This window comes from Ylistrum balloti, unplaced genomic scaffold, assembly GCF_031769215.1.
Source record: "Ylistrum balloti isolate Yb309-2 unplaced genomic scaffold, AGI_CSIRO_Ybal_v1 Utg371142, whole genome shotgun sequence".
In the NCBI taxonomy this organism is placed as follows: domain Eukaryota; kingdom Metazoa; phylum Mollusca; class Bivalvia; order Pectinida; family Pectinidae; genus Ylistrum; species Ylistrum balloti.
In genome coordinates this window covers 163,419-180,696 of record NW_026782626.1, presented here as the reverse complement: position 1 = coordinate 180,696, position 17,278 = coordinate 163,419, and the positions used below count along the sequence as shown (strand labels likewise).

Genomic DNA, 17,278 nt, shown 5'->3' with positions numbered 1-17,278 from the left:
ACCAATCTATAGGCTGATTTACATGGCATTCTACCACTTCATGCTGTTTTCTGATTAAATCGTTACAGAATCAATATTACAATATATATATATATACAGGAACTCAAAGGATTTATCATTTCATATGATATTTTATGAAACTAGAAATAAAAGTTTTATCGGGGTAAAATTAAATATTTGGGACAAGTTTTATAATATCTCACATGGTATTAAATCTTGAAGATGCATTTTCCACATCGCTGAGAAAAGTGACATTTTCAGTTTCAAAGTAAAAATGTGGAAAACAAAATTAAACAGAGGTAGACATTTTTAGGCGCCATTTTTAATTCATGACGTTACGTCATTGTACATATAGTGACATCACAATCTATTACAACACGCGTATCAAACTGCTTTCTAAAGACACGATAATAAGTTTACCCAGAATTTTATTTAGAAAAAGTAGTATTCATTATTTTTAGTCTATCATACATTGTGGTTTTATACAATAAATTAAAACTGATTTCCAACAAAAATTGAAGATGTGTTTGATGAAAAAAAACCTGCCTTTGAACAGAATTTTAAGCATGTTCTATTTTTTGTTTCTATGATTACAGGTATAGACACACCACGACAACACAGTGTAAATGGCGGACGCCTATTTAGTCCTCGTGTAATCAGCAATGTCTTACACAGCACTGGACGGAGTGACCTTGACGAAGGAGAAGATAAACTGTTTCTGATCTTTTAAGGACACTTGTATCGAAAGGTATGGCACTTAACTGAGAAAAGACGCTGCTCATTTTAGCAGAAATACTGTAAAAATATTATTTTCAGCAGTATATTCTTTTCATGTTTAGATACAATTGGAATAAAACATATTCATTTTTTTCGTGAAAATTATGAAATGAATGTATGTTCTATTTTCAATATAGCACCTTTTCATGATGATAGTTTGTCTTTGCAAACAACGAAAATTAAAACTGTTTTTCAGAAACTCTACTCTATCCAAATTACAAGAGGTACCTTGTTAAACTGACTACACAATACAATAGGGTTTTATTAATTTATCACCATGCCCTTCGTGACGTCATGTCAGGTATTGCGTCATATATACTGGTTGTTGTATGTAAAATATCACATATTATTACATTTGAATGAATGAATTTGGCTGATATGTAACGAAGAATATTGTTTAGGTTTTTCTTCTTTTTCCATGGTTTTTTATGACTGATATTTTGCTCTGTCATATTGTTGCAGGTTTTAATAATTCCGGTATTATGAGTTGTCCTTTCGGTCAGTCTGTAGCGGATCAGATCTACGTTACGTATTGGTAACTGTATACATTGTTTACATACTCCTTTCAGTTAATTGGTCGGATGGCACAGTGGTAACACCAAACAACGTTAAAAGATATGTTATCAACCTTCGAGGGTACCCCGCTTTCCTTCCTAGGCAAGACTCCTCGAGTGATTGCATCCGGGCCAACAAGTGTTCATACAAGTTAAAATCGTCGCAATTGTTGAAGATAAGTTATCTGATAATACAGAAAAAATACAAAAATGTAAAAAAAAAAAAACAAAAAAACAAACAAACAAACAAACAAAACGATGATATATTATTTCTTTTGTAAGTAAATTCCATACCTTTTAAAGCTATGATTAAAAAGAAGCCGCGAGAAGTGAATATGAAATGGAATAATTTCGAGATAGATCTAGTTTTATTTCAACAAGTGTCGCTCTACCATAGAAATTTTAATATTTACTTAGCGTAGCAGATCGCTATCATTTGTTATCATATTTAACCGTCTTCATTATTACAATAGATCTCCCTGTTTTCCTATCAAGATACCAGGAGGTGACCGTCGATTTCGCTCAAATTGCATGAACTTTGCAAATACCTTCATGTACACAATATGTATTATACAATCAATTTTAAACGGAACGAACCACAGCATTCAAATGGACGTCATGTGTTACAGTCATTATTCAAATGCATACACGTTATAAGCATTTAAACATTTGAAAGAAAGCAAATTAAGATCATAATGTATTCAGTTCAGAAACGACAGTTATTTATCTTAGATCATAAAATATAAATGTTCTGACGACGGCTAGTCTGGGAGTGTAGGACAACGATTTACAGATAAATCACCACCATGTTTCTGACGTTTTTATGTTTAGAACTGTGATTGGCGCTTTGTAAACGAGTGACATAATCCGTATGTTTTCCTGTTCCGTAATTAGGCATCACTTGAAAGTTATTATTACAATGACGGCGAACATCACACGACATACCATTACGCTTATTGATTAAATATATCATGGCTTTTACGTACGCAGTTGAACTTTCATCTGTGTCTAGTTATTGATCAACCTCCTAAAATATGGAAAATCACAATGTGATCCATTTGTCAGGTAGCGCCTTATGTTGATATACATGTGTGAAATTCTACCGCGGGGCGAATCAACTGGAATTATGAGGTGTTAATGACTGTGCTATCATATCTTACGGCCTGTGAAAAAACCTCGAAACATCGAAAAGATCGAGTAATTAAACTTAAAGTCCATAAACGGGTAAGTTAGTAGTAATATGTATAGGAACAAATTTCGGGCCGAAGCAAAAATTCGAATCATCAAAATTAGTTTCCTAGAAAGTTTTACAGTACTAAAAAATCCAATATTCGCGTGCCATTACTGTTTACGGTATTTGCGTGAGCAGTCCACCCGCTAAAATTGATGGCCGCAAACTTGGTTTTCAGACTTGTTTTTTCAAGTGAATTAAGACAAATAAAAAAAAGTACGAAGTCACGTGATGACGAACTTTTCTGATTTTGTTGAAAAGAGAACAACGTTAGTCGCTTTCGTTTGTAGATTTAAAGATTTTATACCATCTTGTTGTTCTTTGAGTAATACCTGTGAACAATAGGAACAACTACGAGTTTTGCCATTTATTGATAACGAAACAGGTGTGAAATGTCAGTTATTGAAATAGGGTTTCTGAAGACGGGTCCAGGAGGGCTGCTCCTACCAGCGAATAACAGCACGTGTACACTTTCTAATTTTGGGGAGTTCTGTGTCCTGCTCCCACCAGCAGATAACAGCACGTGTACACTATCTAATTTTGGGGAGTTCTGTTTTGATGCCGGTAATTTAGAACTTGGCATTACTTGATAAGAGTCTTCCATACCGAATCATAACCTAATAGATATGATACATTTTTAATAATTACAACGGACGATGTTTATGGTGTTAAAGCTAGCCAACCAGCTGCATAGTATAGAAGTGTGTTTGAGAACAGTTTTTTTTTGTTCTTTGATCTGTAGAAATCTTTATTTTACTTGCATTTATTTCTAAAAATCACGGAATTACGTGGAAAACACCCTACCCCCCACCTTCTCGTGGCCAATCTCAAACTATTTGTAGATACACTGGGAGCAAGGAGACATGCTCAAATTCATTTATCACTATTATTGCCATTGAAATGTAGAGAATCAGCAACATTATACACGTGTTATTTTTCAGTAGTAAAGATAGCATATATTTGGTATTTTCCACTTTTGAAAAGTAATACTTTTGCATACTTACACCAATGAAAAAAGAGAACATATCATTTAATAAGTTTTACAAATCATAGTACTCGTGACATGAATAAGTAACATGTCTTTTTTTGTGAATATAAGAATAAATTCCCAACGAAATTCATTTGTGTGTGTATATATGTATATAAATACCTATTTTTTAATTAGACTATATCTTTTCGCGGACTGCGAAGTTACAATGAGTGAGTAATGTGCTAAATATGTAGCCATTTTGGTCAATATCTTCTTTATATCATATAGTGATGAGGAGAGTGTTGGGATCTTCTATATTCTGAGTAAAAAGTATGAAAACACCACATGAAGAAATGTTTACAGCGTTTCATTATACTAGTCTTATAGTTAATTACCTTTTTTAAAAAATGTTATTTTATGTGGTGGACACACGGACAAGATAAATAATTTTCCTGTTTTGAATGTTAAACATCATAATTGCTAAGAAATTAAGCAAACATTTTCTAAAAGAAGTCATTGACTACATAATCTTTATTTTTGTCACAAATTAATCGCCTGAAGAGTCGCAGGCAACGCGAATGTCCATAGACGCACGGGGTTGTTTGGTACCATCACCGCTGAATTGAAGAATTGACGTGACGTCACTGGAAATACGTAGACGTGGTGTCTGGATCGTTCAATCCAATGGCGTAGGTCGATTCTCGGTAAAGATTCACATCCAACAATTTGGTTGCTACATTGCGAAATAAGCATACATGTCATATCTCTTTAAAAAGGTTTTATAAACAGACAAAAGAATCCTATATAATATTTTTTTTTCGTTTAAATATTCTTACGTTGATTACAACGATGATTATAAATGTGTACACAACATCCATGCTTTTCAAATAATAAGTTCATTATTAACTATTAGTATCGACTTGACTTTTTTATCGTTTCAGTCAAAATGTATTATACATATTAATCAATTCATTTCCTACAATTAAATTTACATATCCTTAAAGCATATTACAACAAATCAACAACAATAACACAGACATGTCAATACAATCTAAATAAAATCTGTTTCAGAGAAACATTTCATGGAGACTCTTGAAATAAGATCAGGTGTTCCGATAGGCAAAATAAACCCTTATTGATACTTACTACAGAGAAGGTACCTTGAAAGGATTTTTCTGGATTTGCCTAATACGAGTGTTCCGACACATAATTTGAGAAAGTCGAACTTTTTTGATTTCATGTAACTGGGCTGAAAGGGAAATTATTTGAATATTGACTTTAAAGTAGCCTAAGTCAATCTTGATCATATGAAAAAAAATGTTTCCTGAACAGCGTAGTTATAGCTCTCTTGATATGAAATTGCTGAGGAAGTATACTAGATGATGATCTTTAGAAAAGTCTAGAGATTGGCAAATTAGGATCAATTTTGATAGGACTCATTTTGGACGCAGAAATATACACGGACATGTACATTGTTGAATGTCTAACAAGGTTTGTGTTGTCTAAACACTGACATTAAGTACGTTACTGTAAAGTCATATTTTCCGTGACGCTCAATTTCGTGGTTTGCGAAAAATAATTTTTCATGAGCTCTTTATTTCGTGGCCTAATTTATGCTACTATCCATATCGATTTGTGCCTTTTTATTATTTCATGGACATACACATTTAGATAGCGATGTACATACGTATATACGTTGTAATTAAGATGATGTCTTTTCAGTTAAAGACTTGTTTTTCTATCAAATTTCCTTCTGAAATGTTCGATAAGCCTTACTTGCTTTGTACTTACCTGCTGTAAATCCAACACCTGGGAGGTTGTGTTCGTACCAGAATCTGTCTCCCTCTTTCAGTAACTGGAACTGCTTGGCTAGGATACACGAGAAGGTCGGACCGGTAATTGAACCTTTAATTTTAGCCTCAGATAGGCCACCCGTGTAGAGGTCAATATCATCGGGATGCCTTTGATAAGTAAATAACAATAAAATATTTTGTGAACGTGATCAGTATAACTGTAGTTATGTGACATTTCATACGGGTACATCTTTTTAATGTTATTAAAATGACACCTAAAATGCTTGACAACCAACAATATGCAAGATCAGACAAATTAAAAAACGTGAGATTTGACGGATTTCACAAATGTTTTCAATGTTATTGCAGGCATTGTTTGTCTGCAAGAAAAGAAGAAATATTTGTTGACAAATAATAGAAAGTGAACTCCATAATGTAGAATTGATCTTCATTCGCGCGGATGCTCTCATCATACGTATTTACCTACTTGTAAACTTTGGATAAAAGAATTGCTGACAGAGGGTCGTGATGTATGAGTCCCCCAGGGCTCGCTCTGAAGTGAAGTGCAGGATGTAATCCACACCATTTCCTCCATGCATTGTATGAAGGCAGACCATGGTCACGCCCTCTTTGAATATTAATCGCTGCCAGGTCGAGCGCGTCACCACTTTCATTTAAGAATAATTCATTCCTTGTAGCATCTTGAAAGAATCTATCCTGTTTCGCTTGTATAGAATTAAGCTGCCAAAAGTTCACTTTATCAACACCTTGTCCATTGTCAGCAAACAATAAATTCGGTCTTAGGTAAGTAAGCTCTGTTGGTACTTGGATTGCATACTGAGTGTGCAGATCCTTTATTCCCTGGAAGCTTGGAACACTGGAATGTCCAAATCTGAAGGCTGCCGCCCCGAAGACGTTGGCTGCCGTAGGATTGAGCTTTGGATTATACACATTGTTGTAGCCTCTTGGTGAAGAATACAGCCCATGCACTCGCATGTGTATGTCACTTAGGACGTGTGGTAAGTATTCATTGTAGTTGATGTGCTGAACAAAAGCTGCTATGATTTTTCGAGTTTCTTGGAAAAGTTTCTCATCAGACCAGAGAGGATTGTAGTAGTGAAGCTGTTTAGCTATCCTGTTATGTTCTCGAACTAAAACTGTATACAGAGCCGCAAGCGATGGTACCAGGGTGTTTCTTTGGTCACCTAGACAACGCCAAAGATTTTCATATTTGGATTTATACCCATATCTGCACAATGTTCTACTGTAGCAACATTTTTATTACAGTATTAACATCAACGGAAATAGAAATGTGATTATGTCAAAACTTTTAAAAGCAATGCCCAACTTGATAGTTAATTTATAGTATTGAGGTTAGACAAAGCAAAAAAGATCGAAAAGGAAATTAATAATTTTCTGTTCGGACTCTTTGATTCGAATGAATTTTCTTAGGAGCGAGCAATTTTCACGTCGTTCACTTGTTAATCTTATTCAGGTTTACAAACCCCATGCATTGAACAAAAAGATGTGCTTATAATGTATATGAATTCCGTTAACTGCGAACTGGAATAGGAATTCATGGAGAAAGGCCCAATATCAATAAAGGTGATCGGTTTAGGACTCGCTGTGATGTCGGGTGATTTTGAAGTGGTGGGAAAGAAGCCCCAAAAAGGGAGGAAAAGAATAAAAAAAGACATAGATGTATCAATGTTTCGAAATTAAATAATGATGGCGACATTTCTATATGCACGGCAAATCTATTAATTTAGTATACAATTTACACAATACAAAATTTAGTGCTGGTTTAAGCATTTGTGTAAATCTGGGGAAAATTGTAATAGTCTAGCTGTTACTTCATATCAAAATGTTCTTTTGATAAATTTTAGCAAATATCATAATACAAGTACAAAATTTGATATAATAGAAACACTATGAAAAAACACCTTTTCGAATAATACAATATATACAAAATTGTATATTACCGGCATCAAAACAGAACTCTCCGGGATTGGATAGTATACATGTGCTGTCGTCTGCTGGTGGGAGCAGGCTTCCTGGACCCGTCTTCAGAAAGCCTTTTTACATAGAAGTCATTTCAAACATTTTTGTTATCAATAAAGACAAAATCGTGATTGTTTCGGTAGTTCGAAAAATCAATAAACAAAAGCGGCTATTGAAGTTCGCTTCTGAACAAAGTTGTAAACATTCGTCACCATCTAATTTCAGGAAATCCATTGGTTGCTAGGAAGGGGAAAATTGTATCTCACTTGGAGTAGGGAAAGACAGCTGGAACGCACAAATGTAGCATAAACATTTTAAGTAGTTTATCCATGTCGTGAACTGGTAACGTCATCAGTTTCGACGCACATTCCATGGGACATTGTGAGAAGAATAATCAAACATTGGTCTGTTCCACATGAGCATATCACAATGAGGGCTTGTATGGTATATATAACCAGTAAAAGGGACCACTGAAACACCAGAAAGAAATTCACCAGACACCAGTTTCCGGTACTCGGCCGAACAATGTTCGAGTTTTACATCTTCAGTAGTCATGTCATGTAGCTATGTCTGTCAGCTGAAAACCAGATTAAATTCATATGAAATCAGCCGCCATTGTTGTTGACATTGCCAAATTAGCAATGGGGCATATTGTCTCTTCAGAAAACGTACCTAATTGGTCAAGGAAAAAGATCGACCAATCACATCCGTCATTTGAAAAGTTTATATTTCGGAAATGTCAACAACAATGTCGACTGATTTAATTTGAATGAAATACTATGCGTATATTTCTGGTATAATTCTTGACCAGTATACTGAAATGGTTTTGTTTTGGAGTTTGTATACGTTTATAGATAACTGATGTCACTAGATAGTGATTTGATTACATGTACAACGACGTTTTCACGGGATATCAGCCTTATTTGTGCTGGATCTCAGACACAGCTTGAAATTAGAAATCGCCGGCCTTGTTTTGCATTACCAATGAGCGAAACAATTATGAATGTAGTCTATTTATTTGAAATCGTGTTTTTCTTATCGGTGATATATAAGTGCTCATTTTGGTACTCAATATGTGTAAATCAAACGGTATTTGGCTGACTACTTTTCATTGTTTCATTGTTGCGGTGTTTCATTGGTCCATATTCAGGCTATAGTATACCAGACAAACTCTTCTCCCTAAGAAGCATGATCACCCTCACCCAATGACTCTCTCAAGGACAGGGATATATCATCCTTCGTGTAAGAGTTTGGCTGTTCAGTACTCGGCACACCTCGTCCTGAAAAGCCAAATTCTCACAAGAGGGGTGAGTCATACATGTCAACGGAACAGACCCATGTAAAATCTTATCAGTAAATGATGCAATTTACTTATTTTACTAGTTACATTAGGCTTAAGCCTATCAATTGCATTTGTCTTTTTTCAGTTTTGATTTAATTATTTATCAATTTTATCATTATTTAATATTACATAATTGTAACAAGTTGTCTTGGTCGACTGTTGGCCCGTAATCATCACTGTTTGAAGTCAAATTACATCTGTATGCGTTGAATTTCTGTTGAATGGTATTGGATAATTTCCAGATAATTGTAATGTTATGAGAAATTACCTCCGTTTCCCTGTCGCAGTCGGTTCTGGGTAGCTTGTGTTGATCCATATATCATCGATGCATCTATGTAGGATGTTTGCTCGTTTATCTGGTTTCGCACGTCTGTAAAAGAGGTAAGGGAATAGCTTTATGTTCTTGAGCTTCTCTGTCATGATTATTTTCTCAAAGATTTAAAATGTTACAAGGCAATATTTACCTGTTTTGAATTTGAGTGATAGATTCCTAAATAAATAGAAAGATTTTTTATATCTAAAATTGACCTTACTTTATTGAGTTGGAATGTTATAATGAATTTTTCATCTTTAAAAATGCAATCAAAACAAGTTTCAAGTCATTGTTTTCGAGATAATGATGATTCAAATCCTTACCCATATCACACATTGGGGAAGGTGCCGTTGCCGATCTCACAAAATTCATGCAATTTGAACGAAATCGACGGTCATGTTTTGGTATCTTGATAGGAAAACACGAAGCTCTTTTAAAACAATGAAGACGATTAAATATAATACCAATGATAGCGATCTTCTGCTCAAAGAGAGACTGTTCTTAAACAATATATTGAAATTGATGCATCGAATAAAATCAGACTAAATCTACCCTAAAATCACGTTACTTTCTCACATTTTCATTTCTTATAATGATACTCATGGGAGGGGGATCTCATGATCTTTTTTATAAAAACAGTTTCGTAAAATAGGGATTTTATCAAATTACATTCCTATTAAGTAGTCCTTGTTTCTTTTCAGTCTGTTACAATTACCAATACGTAACGTACATCTGATCCGCTGTAGATTGACCGACAGGACAACACGTGATATCGGAATTATTTAAACCTGCAACAATATAAAAGAAAGGAAGGATACCAAGAACGTTAATGAAAAAAAAAATCTTCCTTAAATATCAAAATAATTTTGGATTTAACTTTAAGATGTAATAATGGAATCTAATTAAGAGAAACGTAAATAGATGAAGTAATACCGAACATGACGTCAGGATAGATATAGCGATAAATCCTATTGTAATATGTAATCAATTTGACGAGTTAGCTCTTGATTTGTAGATAAAACAAGTTTCTGAAAATGCTGCTATTTTCAAGAAGTGCTAATTTTAATTCGTTCCGTATTATTCACGAAAAAGACTTCTTTCACAAATTTATTCCAACGCAAAAATATGAACAGTCGAAAACGATATATTTTTTTTGCTTAAGTATGCAGCTCCTTTCTTTCTGTGTAGGTAAAATACGGTACCTTGCGACACACTTGTTCCTAAAAGATCGAGAGCGGTTATTGTTCCCCAAGACATCAACAGCACAGAACGACCTCCTTCGTCAAGGTCACTCCGTCCAGTGCTGTGTAAGACATTGCTGATTACACGAGGACTAAATAGGCGTCCGCCATTTACACTGTGTTGTCGTGGTATGTCTATACCTGTGATCATAGAAACAAAAATAGAACATGCAAAAGATTATATTTATTTTTCATTATAGATAATGGTCTATTTTTTTCATTTCTACCAGGAATTCTAAAAAAAATGGTCTAAATGGTTTGTATACCACGAAAATATAATATAAACAGAAGTGATGTATATATCTTTATTCTGAATTAAGATCTGAGTATCTCAAAACTGTACAACAACTGTACGCGAGTTACAATGGATTGTGATGTCACAAAAGGGACAATAACTTTATGACATAAATTGAAAATTGCACAAATATTGTCTTTTGTTTGCCGCATTTTTAATTTAATACATTTCCAGTTTTATTTTGAAGTGACAAGATGAAAATATCTTACATGTTGAGATTAAAAAAAAAATTCGTTATTGCATTCCAAGAAAAAATCTAAGATCCGTTCGCATTTCTCATAAAATCCCATTTGAATTGAAAAAACCCTATTCTATATATACATGTATATAAGCTTTGCTTGTGTGTTCTGTATCAGTGTTTGTAGTCGAAGTTCATACTAGAATTCGGCACACTGTGTCAAGATGGTATTTTGTTACATGAGAACAAGGCATTATGGTAGTTTGATATGCCAAGTCGTTAACATATGTTCCAATAATATTACTATTCTATTTGAAATAATCTATTAAGAATGCATTTAAAATAAAAGAGTAATTGAATATATATCCTATTTACATAACTGGGTTCAGTAAAACACTCATCAGAAGAATTGGAATAGATTTAACAAAAACAACACAACATTTGAAAAATTCGCTATGGATTGTTTGCGTTTTTTCCAGCACAATATATATCACTGGGATAAATTGTGATAGATCGCCTCGTCAATTTTTGTACTTGAGTTGTGACTTAAATATCAAAGGCAATTTCATGGCAAGTGATTTGACTATCAAATAATTTTTACATCACTGTGCTGTTTAATTTATTGAAAAAAATGACAAGACAACGTTAGTTTGTGTTATGTAATTACACTTCCCGTATATACTTACAGTCGTCACTACCGAAAACCTTCTATAATACGCACTATCGTCACTACCGTAAACCTTCTATAATACGCACTGTCGTCACTACCGTAAACCTTCTATAATACGTAATGTCGTCACTCCCGTTAACCTCCTATAATACGCACCGTTGTCATTCCCGTTATCCTTCTATAATACGTACCGTCATCGCTACCGTAAACCTCCTACAATACGTACCGTCGTCTCTACCGTAAACTTTCTATAATACCTACAGTCGTCACTACCATAAACCTCCTACAATACGTACCGTCGTCGTTACCGTAAACGTTCTATAATACGCACTGTCGTCACTACCGTAAACCTCCTACAATACGTACCGTAATCGTTACGGTAATCTTCCTATAATACTTACCGTCGTCACTCCCGTAAACCTCCTAAACCTCGTTACCGTAAACGTTCTATAATACGCACTGTCGTCACTACCGTAAACCTCCTACAATACGTACCGTAATCGTTACCGTAAACGTTCTATAATACGCACTGTCGTCACTACCGTAAACCTCCTACAATACGTACCGTAATCGTTACCGTAAACGTTCTATGATACGCACTGTCGTCACTACCGTAAACCTCCTACAATACGTACCGTAATCGTTACCGTAAACCTCCTTTAATTCGCACTGTCGTCACTACCGTAAACCTCCTATAATACGCACTGTCGTCACTACCGTAAACCTCCTACAATACTTACCTTCGCCATTCCCGTAAACCTCCTATAATACGATCGGTTGTCATTCCCGTAAACCTTCTATAATAATAACCGTAATCGTTACGGTAAACTTCCTATAATACTAACCGTCGTCACTCCCGTTAACCTTCTGTAATACGTACCGTCGTCATTACCGTAAACCTTCTATAATACGTACCGTCGTCATTCCCGTAAACCTCCTATAATACGTACCGTCATCACTAAACCTCCTGGAAAACCTTCTAATACGTATATCTTTCTATTATACTTAGCGTCGTCACTACCGTAAACCTTCTATAATACTTACAGTCGTCACTACCGTAAACCTTCTATAATACATACCGTCATCACTACGGAAAACCTTCTATAATACTTAGCGTCGTCACTACCGTAAACCTTCTATAATACTTACAGTCGTCACTACCGTAAACCTTCTATAATACATACCGTCGTCACTACCGTAAGCCTTCTATAATACATACCGTCATCGTTCCCGTAAACCTTCTATGATACATATCATCGTTACTTCCGTAAAACTTCTATATTACTTACCGTCATCGTTACCGTAAACCTTCTATGTTACTTAACTTCGCCGTTCCTGTAAACCTTCTATGTTAATTGACGTCGCCGTTCCCGTAAACCGTCTATGTTACTTAACGTCGCCGTTCCCGAAAACCTTCTTTGTTACTTAACGTCGTCGTTCCTCAAAACCTTCTATGTTAATTAACGTCGCCGTTCCCGTAAACCGTCTATGTTACTTAACGTCGTCGTTCCCGTAAACCTTCTATGTTACTTAACGTCTTCGTTCCCGTAAACCTTCGATGTTACTTAACGTCATCGTTCCCGTAAACCTTCTATGTTACTTCCCGTCGCCGATCCCGTAAACCTCCTATAATACGTACCGTCGTCGTTCCCGTAAACCTAATATGAAACCTACCATCGTCATAGGCTGCCGGCAGGTATCGAAGGTATGGTCTCATGGAGGAGCCCCATGTGGGGTTCTCAAGGTTATTGCACGTGCCGTCGGCTGATCGATATATATCATTTGGATTACACTGTGGTATCGGGGTGCTACATATTGAGTTGATCTGCTTCCGCCATTCCAAAACTACATTTGGATCAGACTGAAGATGAGGAAGTGGTGTATTTGTTCTGTTCAATGAAAATGAAATATTATATGTCATTAGGGTTTTTGGAATTTGTTTTCTAGTGATAAAAAAATTATCAACCTGATTGAAACTTAGATCATCATTGCAGTAATGATGTTACTTTTGTAATTTTGACAACCAGAGTGATTTTTGTATTTACTGCATTGTATTTGTCGATTTTGTATTACAGTCATCCACGCTTTGCACGTGTGAAAAATAAATATACTCTATTACATGATAGATTTATGAAATTAAACGGGTAGCCACTAAATATCTTCTATGTATCAAATTTGCATTCAGTTCATATTTTCTTCTCGGTTTTATTCCTTCCTCCGAATTGGTGAAAAATGAAACCTACAATGTACTTAAAAATAACAACATTAACAGTACAATGTTGTCCTATCAATGTATGTAAGTAAATAATTGGCTATAGCAAAGAAGATATGGTGTCCTGGATGGAAATTATGTTATTCTCGAATTTTTGTATCATAAGTTTACTGCGCTGCAGATTTATTTTTTAAAGTCTGAGAATTCGCTTGTCATCAACTGAAATTGAGAACCCATGAAAAATGTTGATCAGCTTCTTGCTGTTAAAGGGTTGATGAATGGCAATTTCTAGTTCTAAAGGCTATGGAAGTTCCCGAGATTTTCTCCCAGTTGCTTCCCAGCTGTTTTATCTTTGTTATGTCTATTACAAATATCGACGTAATGCTTCAGCTTTATAATTTTAGCTTTTCCTTATTAACTGTTTAAAGGCTAGTTGGTTGTGAGACTCCTGAAAAAAGTACAAAGAGAATAAAACCAGTTGTTCTTGAAGAGTAAGCGTCTTCTGCTTCCGCCAATTAAATCCTCGGTCAATCCAAGCAAGTAATGTCACGTTCTCAATTAACAATTTATACATCATCGGAACCAACAAGCAAACTAATGAGCTTCATATAATTATAAAGAAATAGAAAATTTCTTATTGAGATCACTATGCTGACCTTGAATACTACCATCGTAAAATGAGTGTTCAGATTAAATTAAGAGTCAAACCTAAAAGTCTAAAATCGATAGCACCAATGGCATCAAAAGAAAAAAAATCGATATTATAATAGCGAATGACTCGAGTATGTTAAATTAACTTTCTTACCGACGAACCAGTTCCTTGGCTGATTGAACAGTTAGGAATGAATTATCATTCATCTGAGAGACAGCCACAGGATCTAAATATCGATGGGCATGACTCCAACCGTTGCTAGTCCACCTCGCAGCACTCCCTGAAATTCATATCGTAAAAAAATTGATTTAATAATTATTTTATTGCAAAACTTTGTACAATTGGATTGGGCACAAGTTTTTCCAACTTATTAAGCCCTCTCCATTACATGAATGATAAAACAATACTTAATTACAAGCAATGTAACAATATATTGAATCATAATATTTTTCATTGAAACAAAAAAAAGAAGGATGTAAAGAAGAAAGGAGGATAGGTGAGGAAGGAAGAAGGGAATATATAGTACAAAGGAAGAAATGCAGAAACTAGCCAAATCGCCCAGAGGCATCAATAAATTTTTGAACAGCTCTAGCTAAAAGTGAGTTTTCAGCTGAACTTAGTCGTACGTCTCCATTTAAAAGTACATCTATCGAGATATCATCCTGATACCACGACAGTTCGGTGAACAGGGTGTTACGAATTTGAATGTAGTTCGAACAATGAATTAAATAATGAAAGGAATCTTCAGAGGGATGTCCGCAGGAGCAAGATGCTGTGTTCATGAGATTGGCTCTGAATAGGTCATAGTTGAGTGAGCTTGCCCTATTTCTTAAACGACAATGAAGAATATTCAGTTGACGGGGGCTATATGATAGGAAACACGATTTAAGCTTGTTGGAGTTTTTTGGACGTAGTTTGGTTTTAAACAATTTTAGTAAAAAATGAGTTGCCGTTAATAGTTAAATAGCCGGGGAAACATAACAGATTTTGTTTTTTTTAATTTGAAGTAAAACACATTCAAATTGTCAGTGATTACATCGCCAAGATCGACACTCTTTGGTTCCATAAATTGTGTAAGTAGGGAAGACGCGGTTATTGTTCATAGTTCCAACATACAAAATTATGTATTATGTGCTATTTTGTCTCTTCTTATACCTGCTTGGTAAAGTTTTTCCTTCGCTTGTTTCTCTAGTTCAAGTTTCGTGACTGCCGCAAATATTGAGCTCGCTATCATATTAGGAAGAATAGGGTAGTTCGTAAATCGGACGGAAGTCGGACGTGACGCATTTGCTTGAACAAGGCATACAGCCATCGTCAGAGCCATGGAGCTCACTTTCAGTATTGAAGTCATTCTCTCTCTGAAAAAAATAAAAGGTTTGATCCACGTGCTGTTACTATACAGAATCGATGTCCTCCCCAATATGAACAAAGGTAAAAATCAATGTGACATGTCGTTAAATTCGATGCCTCCAGCACACATCTTAATCAAATTCCCATGTTGGGTTAAATATTATCAGCCAAAACGAGATGATGAAATTGACAACCTGGCAGTTAGATTTATCTTGTATAGCCATATAATTAGTCCGGCAATAACAGATATTGTAATGTGGTGACATAATTAGAAAACATCCGTCAAGCACATCATCATCTGGAGATCTTTTAATGCATTCACAATCAAGATAAAATGTTACGGAAGATTTGAAACGTTGTTTTAATAGTTGCTTGGAATTTTGGATTCTTGCATGATTTTGTATTGTTCTAACGTAAAAAGTAAACGTATTCTAGGACCCATATGACAATAATATAGCATAAATTATCTAAATTATTTTAATTTTTCTTCCTATTTTATTGATGTCATTTTAAAGATTTAAGTAAGTCAGGAAAGCAAAAAGCACATCCATGCACATAAAATCTCAAATGTTTTATTTCTTTGATTTGTCAACTGAATAGGAATCAGTGTTTTATTTAGCCGTAAACAAATATGTAAAATCATAAGGTGACCTCAAATCATAATCAAAATATAACCGTTCAGTGTAATCTCTCATCCCTGCACTTTTATTATTATCATTATTACAGATTTAAAAAAAAACTAATACTTTCTGTTGTCCATTATCGATATGATATTACTATAGGAAATACAGCATGCCTAAGTACATCTGATGTTTCGCAATAAGTAAACACATGAAAATGTAATGGAAGATAATGTTTTTAAAGAGAGCTAATTGAACGAAATTATACATTATGAGAAAAATGTTTTAAGATAAAAACAAAACGTATGCCTATGTTGATAAACATTTGTATTTTTTTTTTTTTTTTTTTTATTTATTTTTTTTTTTTTTGTAATTACTAACCATATTGGATATTAACCTAAAACGCCGGAGATTTATAAGCAAAAGAAGTATTACCTATACCAATAATATACTGACATTGATTATAACACAATATTTTCGAGCATCTTACCTCACTTGAAAAAAAAGTCCAACGCCTATTTTCCAATGGCCATGTAAGTAGAAAAGTAGTATGTGAAAACCATGGATTGTCAGAGTTCAATCACACCATTCAATGATGAAAACTTCCTGTTGAATAAATGTTGATCGGATATATATTCGTTATCTAAAAAATTCATTTAAGATGTGAAGCATATCGCACATGTCGGACATTGATGGATCGTAATCCATTAATCATTTACATTCTTGCCGCATGAAATAGGTTATCACAAACATTAACAATACATATCTTGTTCCAGAATTAATATCTTTTATCAGATCATTCACAACAATGACACCCTTTCCTAGCCAGTCCTTAAGAAAAACTGATTTCTTATCATTAGTTATTTGATTGTTGAACCATACAGGGCTTTTCAGGAATTCTTCACTTTCCTTATGTAATTACAATGGTGTAGATTTTTATATGCTTTGAAAACATGAGACCAAAACTTCTTTTTACATTTATTTTGACAGCGTTGTATGTATTCAGTACTACAATTGGCCATCAGGTCTAAGTTTACATATGTTTTTAGAATTACTTGGCACTTTGGAGTAGATTGAAA

General features: G+C 34.6%; 1 protein-coding gene across 1 annotated transcript; it reads right to left on the bottom strand.

Moving 5' to 3' along the window:
• Positions 1-4,072: 4,072 nt before the first annotated feature.
• On the bottom strand, positions 4,073-15,580 carry LOC132561037 (chorion peroxidase-like). Its single transcript, XM_060225754.1, has 12 exons — positions 15,385-15,580; positions 14,383-14,509; positions 13,040-13,254; positions 10,184-10,363; positions 9,712-9,769; positions 9,305-9,411; positions 8,937-9,038; positions 7,308-7,400; positions 5,813-6,530; positions 5,324-5,493; positions 4,679-4,781; positions 4,073-4,265 (listed from the first exon to the last, which is right to left on the bottom strand). Exons 1-12 carry the CDS (start codon positions 15,578-15,580, stop codon positions 4,073-4,075), a joined length of 2,262 nt encoding a protein of 753 aa, XP_060081737.1.
• Positions 15,581-17,278: the final 1,698 nt, after the last annotated feature.